General features: G+C 42.8%; 1 protein-coding gene across 1 annotated transcript in view; it reads right to left on the bottom strand.

Moving 5' to 3' along the window:
- Positions 1–1,126: 1,126 nt before the first annotated feature.
- Taf6 (TBP-associated factor 6) overlaps positions 1,127–21,835 on the bottom strand; it is a 31,356-nt gene continuing 10,647 nt past the window's right edge. The window contains exon 4 of the mRNA XM_065217763.1: positions 1,127–1,469. Within this exon, the coding sequence (XP_065073835.1) occupies positions 1,222–1,469 (248 nt within the window). The 3' untranslated portion in view covers positions 1,127–1,221. The remainder of the gene's footprint in view (positions 1,470–21,835) is intronic.

The following is a 21,835-nucleotide window of genomic DNA, read 5'->3' as shown; positions in this document are numbered from 1 at the left end:
GATGCAGTTATGCAATGCAACTGATGACAACTCAAAACAAGAGGGACGATCTTGAAGATTATTTAGCTCTCTTCACATAGGGTCTTGCGTTTTACAATAGCTACGATTGCATAAGAAGTGAAATTTTGCCGTGCTGTGAATGAATTATCTTTTTTTTTTCTTTGATTTCCGTACTGAGTACCAATGCTACCAACGCCAGGGAGGCAAGCTCACACATATTTACCCTACCTATCTATCGACCCATCAACTCATGGAACCGGGGACCAACGGCTTTACTTCCCTTCCGAAGGAAGGCGTGATCAGAGATGTTGGGATTGAACCCAGGCCATTTGGGATGAGAGGTAATCACGCTTACCACTACACCACCGGCGCCGCTAATGAATTATCTTGATTTGCTGTATTTTGAAAATGCAAACCTTAAAATAGGGTGTTTTTAAATTAAACACTTATCACAAAGGATCTTATTTCAAATGTTTTGTTAAAAGGCGATTTTCCTTGTAAACTGTTAAAATTATTCACTCTTTTCTCAGTTTTTCCAGGTGAATTTATAACTTTTTCTAGGGATTTCAGATTTCCCTGGTAGATTTGCACCACGAAAAAAAAATCTCCTAGTCGTTGAGAAAACACATTTTGATTCAAAATTCGACATGAAGTCTGCATATCAAGAAGACTGACTACTCTCAAATTTTCTTATACGACCGCTCAAGAAACATTGCAAGCAGAATAAGAGCTTATTCAGGCAACAATATGCTTCTGCAGTTAAAAAATGGCTTACACAGCCTTTAATCACCTCAAATTGTTTGTTGGGTAGGCACAATAGCGTCATCTACCGCTCAGAGGTAAATACTCCGAACGAATTCGATAGCAAGAATTCCAACCTCAGAAGATAGGTTTGTGTATTTGCTCATGTTTCAATGCGTTGCTTCCACGCTTGCTCAAACGCAGCGTTGCTGTATCTGCTGCTAAGATTCTGACAAAGTTGCCAGTCTTCTTGATATAATGTCTTCGCTCGACTTGTCATCTGTGCTACACGGAGGAAAAAAACGATTATTCCAACATTCCAGAGATTGAATGGATTTCGGATGATCAACAACTCTCTTCGAATTTGTATCCTATACACATTACTCCTAGACCATCCTTTATTCTAATACAAGAATAAACTTGATAAATTTTGCCATCAAATTACTTAAAACTACCATTCAGAAATGTGCACCTTACCTCCTACGCCAGATGCGATAGGTCATCCAACTCCGGAGGTGGGGCAGCTTGTGAACTAATACTTCCAGTACTGCTGCCTCCAACAAATAGCGGTTTAGTGATGACGTTGGCGGTCGGTCCCTGCTGCCCGCTGGTTTGATTGATGAGAAGCACTTTCTGTGCACTGGGCAACTGTGGCTCGATTTTTATTAATCCTGGCTGCACAGATCCGCTGGAACGTTGGCTTTGCTGAATGATACCTACAAAATCATCTTCGGGTTGATTTTTTGTTCCGGAAGAAAGAAGAAAATTGCTTCATTAGAATGATTAATCTGGAATACGTTTGTGCATACTACTTGAGTGATTGAGGTTAATACAGGAAGCTACTTTTGTTAGACATTAGAAAACATACCAATCCCACCACTCTCCTCGTTCAACTGAAATTCCTGACAAACTTTCCATTTCTCGATATTGAGATAGGGAGAGATCGACATTCAGAACAGTTAGAACGATTCTAGAAGCACTCCCTAATAAAAATAACCATAAAAGAGAGCTTAACGACGTATTCGAGGTATCATCCAAACCATTTGTGGGATAGTTTACCCATCCGGGATAAAGTTCGTTTATGGTATTTGCACAGACAAACAGACATAACACTTGCAAGTTCTTTGACTATATGTTTTTAGTATTACTTCTACGTGAAGTCAACGATTTACATAGTTGAAGATGCTAATTTCAAATAACAGACTGTAGTGGTAATTTTTATACGATAGATGGAGTAGATGAAAGCATAGAGTTGATAGTTCCGTTAGAGTACGGCAGTGTGAAGATTGTATATAGATATTAGAATAGCGAACTAGGACAACTTCTTTAGGAAGGTACAAATCGGTTTTTTCATCTCTCTTTACCAAACTCCCCCTTTGGAGAGGGATGGTGAGGGGTGTCCCCCCCCCCCGCCACCACTGGCAAAAAGAGATGAAAACCGACCCGTTCAAGTACCAACTGTGTGTTTGAAACAGTTCTACCGATTTTTATCGCACTTCAATTGTTATTTGAAGGAAGGCATCCAGTCGTAGGTTTGGAAATTGCAACTATTGTTTACCCCTACCACGATATGTGCTCCTGTCATCGTCGACTTGACGATCTCGAGGGGACACGGGTTAGGTAGGGGTACAGTAGCAACTACCAGGCTACTATGTCATACGTGCAGTGTTGCCCTGAAAGCAGTCGATAAATCATTTCAGAAAGTTATAGTCTTTGAAATCAAATAATAAATAATTACCTTGAAGTCTAATCAAAAAGTGGTATTCAACAAAGTTGCAGTTGATTTTTTTTTTACATAAGAGCAGATAGCCAGCTTTTACGTAAATCGTTATGGCGAATTACGAGAACGTTGTGAATATAAAGTTCACTTGTAGTAATTCCCATATAAATTTCAAAGGGCCAGTGCCAGACCTGATTTAGAAACGATAGAGCGTGGTGGATCAAAATTGATTTTTTGAACCACACTAATGGACAAAGCAGGAAATATGTCAACTTTGCTGCTTTAAATCTAAAAAATCTTTATAGAATAAATTCAGCGTGACATGCTTTTTAAATAAACAACCCACATCATTTAGTTCATGTTAAAGGCTGTAGTTCTATATTTATTTAAAAAGATGTTTCGATTTAAAGCAGTGCGTGTCCATCTTTTCTACTGTGTCCATATTTACCAACTTTCGCCTATCCAAAGCAAAGCTCGATCGCTTACTTCAACAGTAGAAAAAACAAGTGAACTAGATTTTTCATCGACAAATGGAGGGTAATGTATTCCAGAATATTTTCTAGGGACCATCGACATAGAGAACGATCATACAGGTAACTCTAAGATCGGAAGGTCCCGAAGAAACGAGCTCAACTTTTTGGCTCAGTGCTGGTACTATCTTCGGTCCCAATCTAATCGATGCACCCATCGAAACATAGGAAAATCCACGAACCTCTCATTTTATCTTTCAAACTTTCATAGCGAATCAAAACAAACATAGTGTAGTACTAGAATGGGGGACGTAATCGATTTGCTTGGGACCAATAGGCTAGTCAAGTAGTGAGCCAATTTAAAATCGTTAGTTTCGTATTGATTGTTGGAACGATGCTTCGTTTCGACTGGTGTAATGAGGCTCCTGGATGTATGGGAATTCAAAGGAACTGCTCAAATAATCGAGATAGGGAGGAATATCGAAACATAGTATATCGAGTAATAAACGGTTTGAAATAAATATAAGACGCATGACTTTTCCAAATCCAAGCATCGGTTGAAATAATAAATCACCTACGTATAGCAATCACAAAGTTGTGCAATTCTGGGAATAGTTTCCATGGATTTTTAAATTTTGATGCAATAAAATCCAAGCAAAGAACAAACTGCTTTGAAAAGAAGTAAAAATAATTCTAGTTAAACTTTTGAATCCTTTCTCAGACCGATTTATAAGAATGGAAAATCTCGGAAGAACTGCCCTTATTAAAAAGAAGAATACCCGCTCGCTCTCATAAAATTGTACTTTCAGAGTGGTAGAACGTAATAAACGAATTTTAGTAAAATTAGCGGCACATGAAAGATCTTTATTATGACTGCAAATGAGCAAAAGTAAAAAAAAAAAATGGTGGAAAAAAATGCATTTTTTCTAAAAAAAAAACGTTATGGAGTGTGTCTAAGGCACGCTCGCATTATTGACGTAGGACTAGGCGACTGTTTTTGCTACTGAAATCAATAATAATTACAAAATCCATGGCTTATTTTTTTATTGGGTATCAAGCTGGAGCTGCGTGACAGCTTAGTTTTCAAGACTTGACCCATTTGAATAAATTTTGCTTCTATTTTTGACAATACAGTAGAATGACTAGCCTATGTTGGCAGCTTGAACACTGGATTCCATGTGTTGTAAACTGGGTGCACTGCCTCAGCGTCGCAACCACAGCGCCAGTATGTCCAACGCCGGCAGCGAGCAGCGAGTGAGAAAGACGGCGTTGAACAGTTGCAAAATTTAATAAATTTGTTTCAAATCAAAATTTGTTATTCTAAATTTGTTTCTACCTAAAATTGTTCTACTTAAAACTAATTGGAAGATCGAAATTTGTAAGTTAATCTATTTAAACTTATATATAGTGAATTTGTTGCAAACAATAAAAAATCTACTTGCAGCTAGAAGCTTGCCCCACACAAACATAACCTGTGCCTGCTAATGGAAGCGGTCGAACCAAAAAAGAACCCCTAGTAGGAACATTTCTTCTAGAAATTTCGTCGCGATGGACCCGAATGAAACGCCACCGGCGGAAGAAAGCAACTGTGTTTATTGCGATCGTCCGGATTCCACCGATAACTTCGTGCAGTGCGACCAATGCAACGCTTGGTGGCACATGACATGCGCCGGGGTGACAAGTTCGGTGGAGAATCGTTCGTGGAGTTGCAGCAAGTGTGTTCACGTCCCAAGTTGCGCCGGATCGGTAACGTCGGTGTCCACCACGAAGTCTAGACGGATGTTGTTGGTGCTGAAGAAGATGCAGGAGGAGCACGACATGAAATTGAGAAAGCTAAAGGACCAGTAAGATTTGGAGAAGACATTTCTGGAGCGAAAGTATGCTTGCCTTGAAACAGTTTTGGAAGAAGAACAAGATGGTGCTAGTGTTCGGAGCCGTACGAGTGACAGAGCAAGTCGGAACAAAGCTCAAGAGTAGGTTGACGCGATACCCGATAAGGAGGAAGGAGCAGCAGTAGTTGTTCCACCAACGAAAGGAACCGTTCCGATGCAGAAAAATAGAAAGGGTCCATTCCGAAGCAAGTAGCCCCGAAGCCAGTACTACCGAAGTCGTTGCTCCAGTTTCTCAACGGCCATCAGAATTCAACACCCAAATTGAATCATAACAACAACAACAACAACAACAACAATCCCCCCCCCCCCAAGACAGGTAACACTTTAGACCCTAAGCCGCCACGTCCAGGTAAATTCAACCATCCTTCACTACTAGTAAATGCTAATGAAGAGACCAAAACGAACGATATCGCTGCCCTTGAGCAACTTACCAAACAATTTAGACTCGGCTCTACCGAAAATTTGAACCTCCCGACCAATATTAACATATTTACATCCTCGCCGTCACAATTAGCGGCGAGACTAGTAATGCCCCGGGACCTTCCAACCTTTTCTGGCAGTCCAGCTGATTGGCCAGTATTTATCAGTAGTTTTATGACCTCTACGTTGGCATGTAGCTATAGCCCCGCTGAAAATTTAATGAGACTGCAACGCTCTCTGAAAGGTCCTGCCCTGGAAGCGGTTCGCAGTCGCTTTCTTCTCCCCGAATCTGTTCCCCATATAATAGAAACGCTTCGTTTGCTGTATGGTCGACCGGAGCTGTTGATAAATGCGCTCATCGACAGTCCGCATCGTGCTCTCTTGCCGTGCGGATCTATTTGCTTTTTGCTTAAGGAAGTGTTACTACTACCTAAAGCTACAACAAATTTAAACAGCACTTTTCAGTGCTCAACCTGTAAAAATTTTCTACCTTGTTCAACTCCTCTTATTCCTCTTCGATCCTTGTTTGGACCCTACCCGAGGTAATCCTTCTTGGATATCGATTTGGAAAATTCCTCTTCGATCCTTCAGATTCTTATAGTAATCTGCTTGGAAGTCGATTTGGATAAAAAATTTACTGCCGCCATGGCGCCTAAACGCAAAAGAAAGGGGCAAACTCTTGACCCCCCTTCTGAAGAAATTAATTTGAGTAATCAATTTGATTTGCTCACGGATGATGAGAATGATCCATCATCCAAGAAAAATTCTAGTAAACTTTCCCGGCTTAATGCCAAGAAGGAAAAGATTCCCCCTATTGTGATAACCACTACCGATTTCCATGCTCTTCGCATGGAACTTTTGAATTTCGTGAAAAAGTTAAGTTTTCACTACAAATTGGACGTCGGGGTGAATGCCGTGTATTGGCTGAAACCTTGGACGGATTTAAATGTCTTCTCAAGTATCTTACTGAGAAGAAGCACAAATTTTTTACTTACGACACCAAAACTGAACGTGTGTTCAAGGTTGTCATGAAAGGACTGCCCAGTGGTGAATCCCTGGATCAGATCAAAGATGAACTGGCAAAATTACTTGGAGTTGTGCCACTCCAAGTAATCAAAATGAAAATGAAATCCCGTCCTGGCGATTCGCGCAACGGGATTTCTAATGATTTTTATTTAGTTCACTTCAAGTCTAGTGAACTAAACAACCTTAAGGCCTTAGAAAAAGCTAGCCTTATGCTCCATGTCCGAGTGAAGTGGGAACACTTCAGGAAGACTGGAGGAAATTTCCAAAACCTCACTCAGTGCCGTAAGTGCCAGGGATGGGGTCACGGAACTAAAAATTGCTACATGCCAGCTAAATGCATGAATTGTGGTGATTCCTCTCACGCAAAGGACGACTGTCCTGTGAAGGAAGATCCTAAGAAATTTAAATGTTCAAATTGTGGTGAAAACCACAAATCCAATTTTTGGGAATGTAAGACTCGCAAAGCGATCCTACAATCTCGTTCTAACCGACAGGTAGGAAACGCTCCACGTTTCCGACCAGGTACAAATTCCTCTGCTGTTAACAACGGTCAGCGAGGAACAAATTCTACATTCGTACCCGTAGGTACAAATATCACCCCTGCTTCAAATGTTTCATCTGTACCTACTCCCCTCGCTGCTAACAATGTTCAGCGAGTTAATGGAGCTACCTATGCTGCTATTGCAGCGGGTAGAAATCAAAATACTAACCAACGTTCTAACGGAAATTTTGACAATTTTGACTTAGGAAGCATTACTGCCCCTAAAATGGAATTTTACAGAATTCATTAATTGACATGATTTCTGATATGCTTAAATCTAACTCCATGTTTGATGCTATTCAAACTGGAGTAAAATTTGCTAATAATATTGTCATGACTTTAAAATTCAGTAATGGATTTTAAAGCATTAAACATTTTAAATTGGAATGCTCGATCTCTTAAAGATAATGAAGACGAGCTATTTAATTTTTTGAGAGTTCATAACGTGCATATTGCCGTTATAACTGAAACGTTCCTTAAACCTGACCATAAGGTTAAGAAGGACGCAAATTACTTGATTTATAGAAATGATCGTCTTGATGGACCCTGTGGTGGCGTTGCCATCATTATTCATAGACGAATCAAGCATAAAATTCTTTCTTCATTTGAAACCAAAGTTTTTGAAACTTTGGGAGTTTCTGTTGAAACAAAATTTGGACAACTTACGTTTATAGCTGCCTATTTGCCATTCCAATGCGTAGGCCAGCAAAAGAATTTTCTCAAGGGTGACCTCCAGAAACTTACCCGTCATAGGTCTAAATTCTTTATTATTGGTGATTTTAATGCAAAACACCGCTCATGGAATAATGCTCAAAGCAATTCCAATGGTAATATTCTGTTTGATGATTGTTCTGCAGGTTATTACACTATTCAATATCCAAACAGCCCAACATGCTTTTCTTCTGCAAGAAATCCCTCAACTATTGATTTGGTCTTAACTGATTCATGTCATCTTTGTAGCCAATTGGTTACCCATGCTGACTTCGGTTCTGATCACCTTCCAGTAACTTTTGAAATATCCCAAGAAATAATTTCTAATCCCAACAGCTTTACTTTCAATTACCATAGGGCTGATTGGGAGCAATATCGAACATTTATGGAATATAACTTCGATCCAAACATTCCTTTGCAAACCAAAGATGAAATTAATTATGCTCTTGAATCTCTGACTACTTCTATAGTTGAAGCAAGAGCTGCCTCAGTACCAAAATGCGAGGTTAAATTCGATTCAATTATGATAGACGATGATCTTCAGCTCTTGATCCGTCTTAAAAATGTCCGTAGGAGACAATTTCAAAGAACACGCGATCCTGCCATGAAAGTTATCTGGCGGGATATGCAAAAACAAATTAAAAAGCGATTCTCTGCCCTGAGGAACAAAACTTTTGAAAATAATGTTTCTAAATTAGACCCGAGTTCCAAACCCTTTTGGAAACTCACAAAATTTTTGAAAAAACCTCAAAAGCCAATTCCAGCGCTTAAAGAAGGTGATAAAATTTTGATCACAAATTTGGAAAAAGCTCAGAAACTTGCCAAGCAATTCGAGAGTTCCCATAATTTCAGTTTGGGTCTTACTAGTCCTATTGAGAATCAGGTTGCTCGGGATTTTCGGAATATTTTCTCTCGGGAAAATATTTTTGATGATTCCTGGGGGACTGATTTGGACGAAGTAAGGTCTATAACTAAAAAATTTCAAAATATGAAAGCTCCAGGTGATGATGGAATTTTCTATATCCTCATCAAAAAACTCCCAGAGAGTACCTTGTCTTTCCTGGTAAAATTATTTAACAGATGTTTCCATTTGGCATACTTTCCTGATAAATGGAAAAATGCAAAAGTTGTTCCAATTTTGAAGCCGGATAAAAATCCAGCTGAAGCTTCTAGCTACCGTCCAATAAGTTTGCTTTCTTCAATAAGTAAACTTTTTGAAAAAATAATTTTGAATAGAATGATGCTTCACATCAATACGAACTCAACTTTTGCAGATGAGCAGTTTGGATTTCGCCATGGGCATTCAACTACTCATCAACTCTTGAGAGTTACCAATTTAATTCGTTCAAACAAATCTGAAGGCCACTCAACTGGAATTGCTCTTCTAGACATAAAAAAAGCATTCGACAGTGTTTGGCATGAAGGTTTGATTGCTAAATTGAAAAAGTTTAATTTTCCACTTTACATTATGAAATTAGTTCAAAATTATTTAACTGACAGAACTCTTCAGGTTAATTATCAAAATTCCAAATCTAATCGACTACCTGTTAGAGCAGGAGTTCCTCAGGGTAGCATTCTTGGGCCTATATTGTATAACATTTTCACTTCGGACCTCCCTGATTTGCCTCAGGGTTGCCACAAATCTTTGTTCGCTGATGACACAGGCATTTCCGCTAAAGGAAGAAGTCTTCGTGTTATTTGCAGCAGACTTCAGAAAAGTTTAGATATTTTCTCTTCTTATTTACAAAAATGGAAGATTTCTCCCAACGCTTCCAAAACTCAACTTATAATATTTCCACATAAGCCTAGAGCTTCGTTTTTGAAACCTAGTAGTAGTCACATAGTCACTATGAACGGAGTTCCAATTTCCTGGTCAAACCAAGTGAAATATCTTGGATTAGTACTTGACCATAAATTAACTTTTAAAGATCACATTGAGGGCATTCAAGCCAAATGTAACAAATATATAAAATGTTTGTATCCTCTTATTAACAGGAAATCCAAACTTTGCCTGACGAATAAACTTCTAATATTTAAACAAGCTTTTAGACCGGCCATGCTTTACGCTGTGCCAATATGGTCTAGTTGTTGCACTACCAGGAAAAAAGCACTTCAAAGGATTCAGAACAAAATTCTGAAGATGATTTTGAAGTTGCCTCCCTGGTACAGTACTACCGAAGTACATAGAATTTCGAATGTTGAGACTTTAGCACAAATGTCCAACAAAATAATTAATAATTTCCGGCAAAAATCGTTACAATCCTCAATTGCAACGATTAATTCCCTTTATACTTAGATAAGATTTAGTTTTAGTTATTTAGTTTTAAGCTATCAATTGTTATACTGACATTCAGGTTTAAAAAACCTGTTTAAAATACTGAATTGCCAAGACAGGAACAATGTAAAAACACTTAGATATATATCATAACAATTAAGGCTGGTAAGTTACTGTAGTAACTGGAGCACCTAGGTTAAAAATGAAATGTAATTTATTTTGAATTTGGAACAAATAAAGAGTTAAAAAAAAAAAAAAAAAAAAAAAAATGCGCTCATCGATAAGGTCCACTCCGTTCCCACGCCGAAAGCAGAGAAGTTGGAATCTCTCATCGACTTCGGGATGGCAGTGCAAACATTGTGCGACCACCAAGAAGCTGCAAATCAACAAGCTCATTTGTCAAATCCATCGCTGATGAGTGAATTAGTGGACAAGTTACCAGTGCACGTGAAGATGGAGTGGGTGAAGTTTATGGAAAGAAGTGAAGAAGTGAACTTGAAAGTGTTTCGTGAATTCATGCGGGGATTTGTGAAGTCGGCAAGTCGGGTCACGCTGTTCACTGGAGCAACGAGCAAAGGAGAGGACAAATGGAAACAAAAGCGAGCAGCAGTTCATTCGTACACGGAAGCGCCGCAGAACAGCAACGTAGAAGGAGTCGACAAGATCTGTCCAGCGTGTCGCCAGAAGGGTCATCTACTGAAGAAGTGCAGAACGTTCAAGTCCTATTCTATCGAAGGGCGAGGCCGTTTCGTACAACAGCAAGGAATCTGCCGCACGCCCACGGCAGACGTTCCTGTCGCAGTCCTGGAGTTTGTGGTGTAAATGGATGCCAGTATCGACACCACCCACTTCTCTATTTTTCCCGTTCGGTGGTACCAGCAGCAGAGAACCACATACATCGAAACATAAAATCATCACTCTACTTCAGGTTCATTCCTGTGACGGTACATGGAGGAGGAAAAAGCATTACAACGTTTGCTTTCTTGGACGATGGGTCATCCATTACATTAATCGAGGACGGGTTGGTGCGGCAGTTAGGAGTTGATGAAGTGTACGGGTAATATGTCACGTGTAGAAGATGAATCCCGAACAGTATGCTTATCGCTGTCCCACGACAACCAGCGTCTCTTTGAGCTGCGAAACGTACGCACGGTAAAGGCACTCACTCTTCCTAGTCAAAGCCTAGACGCTGAATGGTTGTCAAGCCAGTATCCACATCTGCGAGGCATTCCTGTACAAAGCTACGAGGCAGCTGCCCCACGTTTGCTGGTGGGAATCGACAACATACGGTTGACTGTTCCACTGAAAACACAAGAAGGTGGAGCAAATGAACCAGTCGCAGTGAAAACTCGCTTAGGCTGGTGCATCTACGGAGGTAAAGGTGAAACCACAACAGCATCGTCCCTCAACGTACACGTTTGCGATTGTTCTTCGGATGAGAATCTGCACAACATGGTGAAGGAGTTCTTTTCAGTGGAGGAAGTCGGGTCACGACCAGCCAATAATCTCGGACGGCGATAGAAGGACCAGCGATCTACTCGAGCAAACAGCCAAAAAAGTAAGAGATAGGTTTGAAACCGGTCTGCTGTGGCGATTCGACGACTTTGTGCTACCTGACAGTTACGGAATGGCTCTAAAGCGTCTGGAATGTCTTGAACGGCGTATGAAACGAGAACCCCGACTGAAGGAGAACATGGCGAAGCAAATCGATCACTATCTGGAGAAGGGATATATCCGTCGAGCCACTGTACAAGATCTGGAGCAACCTGACACTAAACGGGTGTGGTATCTGCCGCTAGGAGTGGTGTTCAACCCGAAGAAACCTAACAAGATTCGGATGATATGGGATGCAGCAGCAAAGACTCGTGGAGTATCATTGAACGATATGCTTCTGAAGGGTCCGGATCAATTGGCATCGTTACCAGCAGTGTTGTTTCACTTTCGGCAGTTTGAAGTAGCTGTTTCTGCTGATATATCAGAGATGTTTCACCAAATTTTAATACGAGAAATGGACCGTCATGCTCAGCGCTTCCTGTGGAGAGGCAACCCGTCTGAAGCTCCTGAAGTGTTTCTGATGAACGTCGCAACATTCGGATCAACGTGTTCGCCAGCATCCGCTCAATTTGTGAAAAACAAAAACGCAATGGAATTCGTCGAGCAGTATCTGCGTGCTGTGGAGAGCATAGTGAAGAACCACTACGTCGATGATCTTTTGGAGAGTTTTGAAAGCTTCGAAGAAGCAGCTAGAATTATGCAGGAGGTTCGTGCGATCCACGCCAAAGGCGGGTTCAATATATGTAATTTTCAATCGAACAGTTCCGTAGTGCTCAACAGTCTTGGCGAGAAAGAAGTATCGGAAGTGCGCTGCCTGGACTTGCAGAACCCGGACAAGTGTGAACGAGTTTTGGGGCTACTATGGAGTCCAAAGGAGGATCTTCTAGGATTTTCAACGCTGATGCAACCGGAAGTCCAGAGAGTGATATCTACAGGAGTGCCACCCACCAAGAAACAAGTCCTGAAGTGCCTAATGAGTTTCTTTGATCCAGTAGGATTGCCATCCACGTTTATGGTACAGGGCAAGATTCTTCTACAGGGGATTTGGAGATCCGGTATCCAGTGGGATCAACAGGTCAACGAAGTGATTCATGAGCGTTGGCGAGAATGGGTGGAGCTGTTAAACGATGTGAAACGCCTCCACGTTCCTCGCTGCTATTTCCTGGGAGCAACTGTTCGGCACTACCAACACGTCGAACTACACATATTTGTCGACGCGAGTGAAGAAGCATACGTTGCGGTGGCCTATTTCCGAACCGTAGATCAGCAAGGGGAAGTGGAATGTTCACTAGTAGCTGCTAAAACCAAGGCCGCGTCTATCAAACCGATGTCCATTCCACGGCTGGAGCTTCAAGCAGCCGTTCTGGGGGTCCGATTGATGCAGTTCGTTACGGAAGGGCACTCAATACAAATCATTAAGAGAGTGTTCTGGACCGACTCAAGATGCAGCGACTAAGTGGGGTAAAGGGCCAGAGCTCAAGTCAGACAGCGTTTGGTTTAAAGGTTCGGCGTTTCTGAGGAGCAGCGAAGATCAGTGGCCAGCCAAGCTTGCACAGAGACAAACGACCGAGATCGCCGATGAAGAACTTCGCTCGATTTACGTTCATCGAGGAGTCGTTATAACACAATTAGTAGTCGACCTGGAAAGGTTTTCCAACTGGAACCGGGTACTACGAGCTACAGCATACGTCCATCGCTTCATTGGGAATACACATGGCGGGGCAAATGGATCAGGACCACTACCCGGAAGTCTTACGCAGGCGGAGATAAAACAAGCCTTGGAGTACTTGATCCGGACGGTTCAATGGGAAGCCTTCCCAGTTGAACTTGCCATCTTAACGAACAATCTTCAACGTCCGAGGGAATCGCAGGAGCCTCTGGACAAACACAGCAGTACACACTTAGACATTTTTACAGAAATCTGTAAAATTTTACCGAAATCTCAACAGCTGAACGTTCGGTAAACAGTTTCGCAGATTTCCTGTAATTTTTCACAAATTTATGTGAATTTTTCACAGATATCTGTAAATAATTACAGGAAAACTGTAAAATTGTTTACCGAACGTTCAGCTGTTGAGATTTCGGTAAAATTTTACAGAAATCTGTAAAATAACCTTAGTGTGTATCTACCAGTTATCACCTGTGCTTGACGAACGTGGAATCCTACGAGTGGACATTTGAATACAAGCAGCGAATGTAACAAGTGATGCAAAGTTTCCCGTAATTCTGCCGAGGAAACATCGATTGACTCACCTTAGCATCGATTCCTTCCATAGGAAGTACCATCATGGAAATCCAAATGCTCGTCTAGCATCGTTGAGGCGACCGTTTAGCTATGTAGGGTTGGATCTCTTCGGACCATTCCTTGTTAAGATCGGTCGGAGCAACGCCAAAAGGTGGATCGCACTATTTACATGCTTGACGATCCGTGCTGTCTACGTCGAATTGACACACTCTCTCAACTGAATCCTGCATCATGAGTGTGCGTTGATTCGTGAGCCGTCGTGGAGCACCTATGGAAATCCATTCCGACAGCGGGACGAACTTCCGAGGAGCCGATGGAATACTACGGGAACAGATACGGAAGATCAACGGAGCGATGGCGGAAACCTTCACTAACACAAACACGAAATGGGTATTCATCCCACCGAGCGCGCCGCATATGGGTGGATCGTGGGAACAGATGGTGCGTTCCTTCAAGTCAGCGATGGAAGCAGCTAATGAGGGACGGAGATTGGACGACGAAGGTCTACTTACTTTGGCGATAGAAGCAGAAGGAATGGTGAACTCGAGACCGTTGACGTATCTCCCTCTGGATTCCGAGGAGGCGCAAGCCCTCAATCCCAACAATTTCCTCCTGGGCAGTTCGAGTGGCGTACGATAACCAGCAGCGGACCCAACGGAAGAATCAGTCGCACTACGCAGCAACTGGGGCCAGGTGCAACATCAAATGGATACTTTCTGGAAGCGCTGGTCACGTGAGTATCTACCAACTCTTACGCGACGAACAAAATGGTTAAACCTATGGCAGTTGGGGATCTAGTCTTAATAGTGGAGGCATCAAGAAGAAATGGTTGGAGAAAAGGTCGAATCTTCAATGTCAATGCGGGGCAAGAAGGTCGGATTCGGCAAGCATTGGTTCAAACAAACAGGGGTTTCATTCGAAGACCAGTCGCTAAATTAGCAATCTTGGATGTGGCGCAGGTCGGTAAAACTGGACACGAAACTTTCGGTGACCAGTGTTACGGGTTGGAGGATGTTGCAAAATGGGTGCACTGCCTCAGTGTCGCAACCACAGCGCCAGAATGACCAACGCCGGCGAAGACGAGAACTGGGTGAGAGGAGATTTCCGGCTACAGTTGTCAAAGGTTTGCTGGATATTATTTGACGAGCAGCGAGTGAGAAAGACGCGCCGTTGTTATTCAAAAGCATTTGATAAGCTCCACCGAATTGCATATCACTTTTGCGTAAGCTCCGTGGTCGTAGGCGCGTTGAATCCGAAAGCCGCGAAAAGTTAAACATGCATCAATACCACTTAAGAAAAGATCGATTTTACAGTCACGTAGGGTTTAGTTCATAGATTAACATTGACTGCTATTTACAGATGTAAGTACTTGAACACTAAAAAATAAATTAACTCAAATGCTTAAGGTGATACTCTAAGGAAGCCTTAGCGTGAAACTTCAAAGGCACAAATGTCAGCTTCCACAAAACATACAAATTTGAAATTGCTACTACCTGTTTGTAGTAGCACAGCAAACAAGGAGTAGCAATTTAAAATGTGTATGTTTTATGGAAGCGTCACATTTGTGCCTTTAAAGTTTCACGCTAAGGCTTCCTTAAGCCACAGAGATTTCACGTATTGAGAGAATAATATAGTAAACGAGTACAATTAACTCAGGAGAAAACAATACCTACAAAAGATTAAAAGTAATTAATTGTCATAAACCTCTAATTTTATTTATTTCCTAAACTAATCATCTCCTTGTTAATCTACTTAATGCTATTGGTCTGCATGCATTTTCTTGATAAACTAAATAGGAAGATTTATTCTACAACTTTAAAGGTTAGTTGCCTCCCTAAGCGAGCCCCCCACAACCTAATTCTTTTGTTCATCTACCTAATGTTATTAGACTTTTTCAAGTTTCTTATTTAAGTTCATTTGATGATTATGATATATCATTAGTCTAATTTAATAAATAATTGAAATCTCTAATCTACCTACCATGCTTTATTAAGTACCTGCACTTGTGAATGTAATCTAAAATTTAACGTGTTTCAAGTTCTTTTTGACTTTGACCTATATTTAATATATATTAGTTCGTCCCAGGTGACACCTTCAAGTGACTAAAATGCTTCACTTTGAAGTTAGTTTCCTAGCTGATTTTTAAATTACATAGGGCATATGCTTCAACTACGCTCACACGTTTCCACTATGTCGCACCACAAAAATACGTATGGTTATGTCACAATAGAAGCGCGTCACAGTGGACATTCCGAGCCATAGTTCAAACACTTATCCCAAATCAAAATGAAGCACATATAAGAATAGTTGCAATACCATGTACAAAAATGTTTAACATTGTTCCCTGAGTAATACCTCAATGAAAACAACAACGAAAGCTTGTCACGCAAGTAGAAGGAGCACTGAACCCAAATAAATCTATCTGCGTAAAAATAAATAAAATAAGAGTGATTTGCGGCAAAACCCGCCAGTATCGCACCCAACGTCAGTGCCTATACGTAAGCGTACTACAACACGGCTTTCAAATAAAGGAGTAACAAGTGTGATACTATCACTTCAGGCTAGAACTTTGGTTCTCTTATGCAATGGTTCATCAGAGAGGGGAAACTCAGTAATACTCATCGCATGCTCATGACGCTATTTTGTCACGGCATGAGCCAACGATGCCGGACCTAAACCAACCGGCTCCAACGCTCCACTATGAAGCATAAGATTAGGCCCGCCCGCCAACGTCCAGGTTAAAAAACTAGCCAAGGGGAGGGATTGGTGGAGTGCCCCTTTCTGAACCCAAACTGTTCCGGAAGGAGAATGTTATTTTCCTCGACAAACTTGAGCAAACGATTGAGAATGAGTTTCTCGAACAATTTGCTCAGCGCTGAAAGGAGGCTGATTGGTCTGTAGCTTGAAGCTAGCGTTGGGCCCTTCCCGGGTTTGCGGATAGGTATGATTTTCGCTGTCTTCCAGATACTTGGAAAGTAGTGCAGTTCCAAGTATCTGTTGAAGACAGCAGCCAGCAGAGAGTGAACCTTCATGCTGAGATTTTTCAACACTAGGTTGAATATTCCGTCAAACCCGGGGGCCTTCATGTTTTTGGTGCATTTCAGCGCTGAGCAAATCTGTTCCACTGTGATTCTATCCTCCGGAGGGATGGCACAAGGGGAGGAATCAAGGTTGAGTACGCATTGCTCAACCTGATCTTCGAGCGGACTTTGGATGTTAGAGCCAAGCAAGTGCGATTTGGCAATATGCTCTCCAATCGCATTTGCTTTCTCCTGAGGGGTGATTATGAGCCGATCGTCATCATTTTCATCTTTGAGTGGTGGAATGGGTTTAGGGTGCGTCTTTAAGACCTTGACAACTTTCCAGAATGGTCTGGAGCGGTCGTCCAGATTCTGGACAAGCCGCCCGAAACTTTTGTTCCGGAGTGAGACCATTCTGGAAGCAATCTCCTTGTTCAGATTGGCCATTTCACGTTTCCTCGCTAGATCTCCAGTCCTCTGAAACTGGCGTCTACGAACATTTCTCAGGCGAATTAAGAGTTGGGTGTGGGAATCAATGGCAATAAACTTACCCCTCACAGGAACTCGTCGGACGCACGCCTCGTCAGCCACGGTTATGGCTTGGTGGAGTCACTCCAACGCTCGGTCGATGTCCTCCACGGAGTCAAGCGGCGGGTCTACCACGCGTCCAAACTGGGCCCAGTTTACGCGATGGTAGTCCTTGCGCAGGCTTGGAGCAGGAGCTACGTTGTATCCCAGTTCAGCCACCACCGGTTGATGGTCGGAGCTGAGTTCGTTTAAGGCTACCGGCTTGGACAAACAGGTCTAGCGTCGATGGGTTGCCTGCCGGTGAGATGAATGTTGGCTCGTCCGAGAACCAAACGGAGTACAGCCCATGCTGTGAATGGTCGAACAGCAGACGACCGTTCTGGTTCTGCTGGTAGTTCCGCCAGGCCTCATGGCGAGCATTCAGATCTCCTCCAACAACGAAGCGGGAACCGGTACGGGCGATGGTGGACAGGTCTTTCTTGAATTTAGCCGCTAGTCCGCTGCTGGCGGCACACTGTCGAGGGCAGTAGACGGCGATGAACTGGACGTATCCAGTCGACGACTCCACCTCCACACCAAGGGCCTCGATGATAGAGGTGCGGATATGGGACAGAGTGTGGTATTTTATTCCTTTCTTGACGACGACCGCAACACCACCCCCCCTGGAGCTAGTGCGATCAAGCCGAATAATGTTGTGGTCAGGCAACCAGAAGCTATCGCCGGACTTTAGATGGGTCTCGGTTAGAAGGCCCACGTCGATGCTGTGCTTGCGGAGGAAGTCGGCAAGCTTAATCTCTTTTGCTCTTACAGAGCAAGCATTCCAGGTGACGATAGTTAGCGGTTTAGACGCCATACTGGATGATGAACTTACCGAGCACCTGGATATGTTCGGGCTTATTGCGGCACTTACGAAGAGCACCGGACATGTTGACGAAAATTTCCATCAGTTCATCCGCTGAGAACAGATCGGGGTTGTTGTTTTGCGCTGTTGGTTGTCTCCAGAATCCAGGGGGGATGGAGAGCTTTGGCCAGCAGAATCACCGGAAGCTTCTTGAGGGGGGCGGGTCGCACCCGCGAATTCGCTTGCCTTTGCTGGGGAGCACGAAGAGGCGGAAAATCCTCCGTCCTGAATGCTGGGGTTTTGTCCTTCTTGCGTCCTGGTTGATTGTTGCTTGACGCCTGCTTTCGGATGCGTTTGAAGTCCTCGCGTTTGGAGCACTGTCTGTCGGAACCTTGATGTGCACCACCACAGTTAGCGCATTTTATCGCCACGGCTCCATCCGCAGGGCAGTTGGAAGTGGCGTGTTCTTGAGCGCAGTTGCTGCAGCGTGGCTTGATGTTGCAGTTGCGGGTACCGTGTCCAAAATTGAGGCACCTCATACACTGCGTTACGTCACGATGGCCGCCACGGTATGGCTCCCACCGTATGATGATGGAGTAGATCGATCGGATGGCTTGTAGCGCATTGAGCGTCACCGTCCCTTTCTAGAAGTGCACCAGGAAAAGACAATCCGGGTACGTCTTCACGTTTTCATCTCTCCTTGTCATTCGGAAGACAGCGATTGGGGCAAGCTTGTACCGGTTGATTTCAGCTTCGACCATCTTGGGGTCGAAGTTTGGTAGACCCCTGATGACTACCTTGAAGGGCTTCTCACCGGGGATGTCGTGCGTGAAGAATTCCGCCTTGGTATCCTTCAGATATTTCACGGCCACTTCGTACTCCGCTTTTGTTCGGAGCATCACCTTGGTGCCGATCCTGCCGAGCTTAAACTCAGCTGCAACGCCCAGCGATGTGAGATCGCCAATCAGCGTGTTGAGTGGGACTTGCTTCACCACCAGTGGAGGAAGCTTAATTTTTGCTGCACTCGGGCTGGCAGCAGTTTCGTTTTCGACGGCGTCACCGAACTCACCAATGACGCTGACGTTCGTCGCGGTGGCATCGTCCCGTCCACTCGCACCATCGGACTGGCCTTGATTTTTCTTCCTCTTCTTGGAAGATATTCCCTATTCCCTACATCGGTGGGAAGAATAGCGTACCTATTCGAAATAGGTACACTCAAGCTACCCTCACCGCTGTTCTTCTTCTCCGTTTTCTCTCGGAGCCTGCTCCGGAAGCGCTTCCCATCACACGAAGCGACCGACACTACTGACGACGCGATTAAACTGCGAATGTTTGGAACAAACTAGAAACTTTAGAACAACTTGACAGAGCGAGCAAAGACCGAACTGTACTGCTTGACGTTCAAGCAGAGAATGCCTAATGCGAAGGCGATTTTTTTTTTTTTTTTAATTTAATTGATCTTTATTTCTTGTATTTGTTTGGTTTACATGTATGGATTTTCAAGTGACACAGATGCGTCTTTTCAACTTTAGTTATATGCGAAGGCGCAGTTAGCTACCTGTTATATACCATATTTTCTCGCTTCACTATACACTATACACTATACACGCTATACACAGTAACCAATGAGAAGTGAGAAAATATGGTACCGGTAGAGCTGGTTGTCTATACAACAGGTAGCTAACTGCGCGTTCGCATTAGTTGCGATGCACCCGTTCAACGGCAAAAAACCAGGAGGCATGACTGGTCGTGGCAAGGGTGGCAAGGATTTGGTAAAGGAGTCGCCATGTACGAGGAAACCCGAGGTGTGCTGAAGGTGTGCCTAGAAAATAAGATCCGTGATGCCGTCACTGAACACGCCAAGAACAGACAGTTTCGGCCACTAAGTTCATTTAAGAAAAGAGTTAGAGTAGAATTGTTAAAGAACTACAAAAATAGTTTTCACCATTAAGTCAAGGCTATTTTTTTCTTATTGATGGCGCTGTTCCATTGATAGTAAGTTAGAAATTTGGAATGGATGGAACGCTTTGGATGCATATTATGGTCAAAATAAGTCAAAAGAAATTATTCATTATCGTTCAGTTTTTTCCTAGAAATTTTTGATAAATAGTATTTTCCTGCAGAATATGTTAAAAGGGAGGGAATTTTTATGTATTTTTTATGCAGAATATGCAAAATGGGAGGGACTAATGGTAATCCTCCCTCCCACACCAAATGTTACAGAGTGTCATCAAATAACAAGGAATATTGAGATATTGAGATCGTGAGAGTGAATTTTCTCTTTCATATTTGAATGTTTTGGCTCTATGGGGATTGGTAGTAAAGCGGTGAAAAATGTATGGGAAAAAACCTTTTTTATTTAATTCTAGCTTATTTAACAAAAAATTCCAGGAAAAAACTGAACGAGAAAGTCCATAAACGATTTCTTTAGGTTGTTGTCAACTTTTTTTGGAAAGCTATGTGAAATTCACATGGATTTCATGCATTACATATGTGATATAAAGGGTGATACGGTCAAAATTTGGTCAAGGGAAAACGCGTGTAAATCGGTGAAATCGTTTATTTAAAAAATCAAATTAAATTTCTTTTTCAAGTTCAATTAGTATAAAATTCAGGAAAAATATTCAGTTAGGCTTCCGCTTTTCCAAATCCGAATTGCCGGGCCTTACGCTTGACCCCTGCCATCAGATTTTGTACAGCCACCTTGTCAACCTTCTTCGCCGCAGAAAGCCAGTTTGCCTTGAACTGCTGCTCGCCCTTAGCAGTTTTTTGGTCTTCTTTAGGTTCCGCTTGACAATAGCCCAGTATTTCTCAATTGGGCGGAGCTCTGGCGTGTTGGGAGGGTTCTTGTCCTTGGGAACCACCTGCACGTTGTTGGCGGCGTACCACTCCATGGCCTTTTTACCGTAATGGCAAGATGCCAAATCCGGCCAAAACAGTACGGAACAACCGTGTTTCTTCAGGAAAGGCAGCAGACGTTTATTCAAACACTCTTTCACGTAAATTTCTTGGTTGACAGTCCCGGAAGCTATGAAAATGCTGCTTTTCAAGCCACAGGTACAGATGGCTTGCCAAACCAGATATTTCTTTGCGAATTTTGACAGTTTCATGTGCTTGAAAACATCTGCTACCTTTCCCCTTCCTTTTGCCGTATAAAACTCCTGTCCCGGAAGCTGCTTGTAGTCGGCTTTGACGTAGGTTTCGTCGTCCATTACCACGCAGTCAAACTTCGTCAGCATCGTCGTGTACAGCCTCCGGGATCGCGCTTTGGCCGTCGTATTTTGTTTATCATCGCGATTTGGAGTCACTACCTTCTTGTAAGTCGATAGTCCGGCTCGTTTTTTGGCTCGATGCACGGTTGTAGACGATACACCCAGCTTATTTGCGGCATCTCGGAGAGAGAGGTTAGGGTTTCGCTTGAAACTACCGGCAACTCTCTTTGTCGTCTCAGCGGCTTCCGGTTTTCGATTTCCCCCCGATCCAGACTTCCTGGCTGTCGACAAACGTTCCCCAAACACTTTAATTACATTTGTAACGGTTGATTTGGCAACTTTTAGCGATTTTGTCAACTTTGCGTGCGAGTAGCTCGGATTTTCGCGATGCGCGAGCAAAATTTTGATACGCTGCTCTTCTTGCTTGGACGGCATTTTGACAACTGAAGAGTGAATTCCAAAATCAAAATAGGAGCAACATTCTACACACACACACCTTCAAAATGAGGGGTGTTCAGGTTTTTTAAATGCAAAATTGAAAGAAATACGTCAAGTTGATATTGACCAAATTTTGACCGTATCACCCTTTATTGTTTGAGTGCATCCCCTGTTTCCAAGTTTGGTTACAAGATTATAATT

Source organism: Ochlerotatus camptorhynchus, unplaced genomic scaffold, assembly GCF_037179485.1.
Source record: "Ochlerotatus camptorhynchus isolate MF236.1 unplaced genomic scaffold, CSIRO-AGI_Acam_v1.1 ptg000079l, whole genome shotgun sequence".
Lineage (NCBI taxonomy): Eukaryota > Metazoa > Arthropoda > Insecta > Diptera > Culicidae > Ochlerotatus > Ochlerotatus camptorhynchus.
The sequence above is the reverse complement of the archived record's forward strand: the minus strand, read 5'-3'. Positions and strand labels throughout refer to the sequence as shown.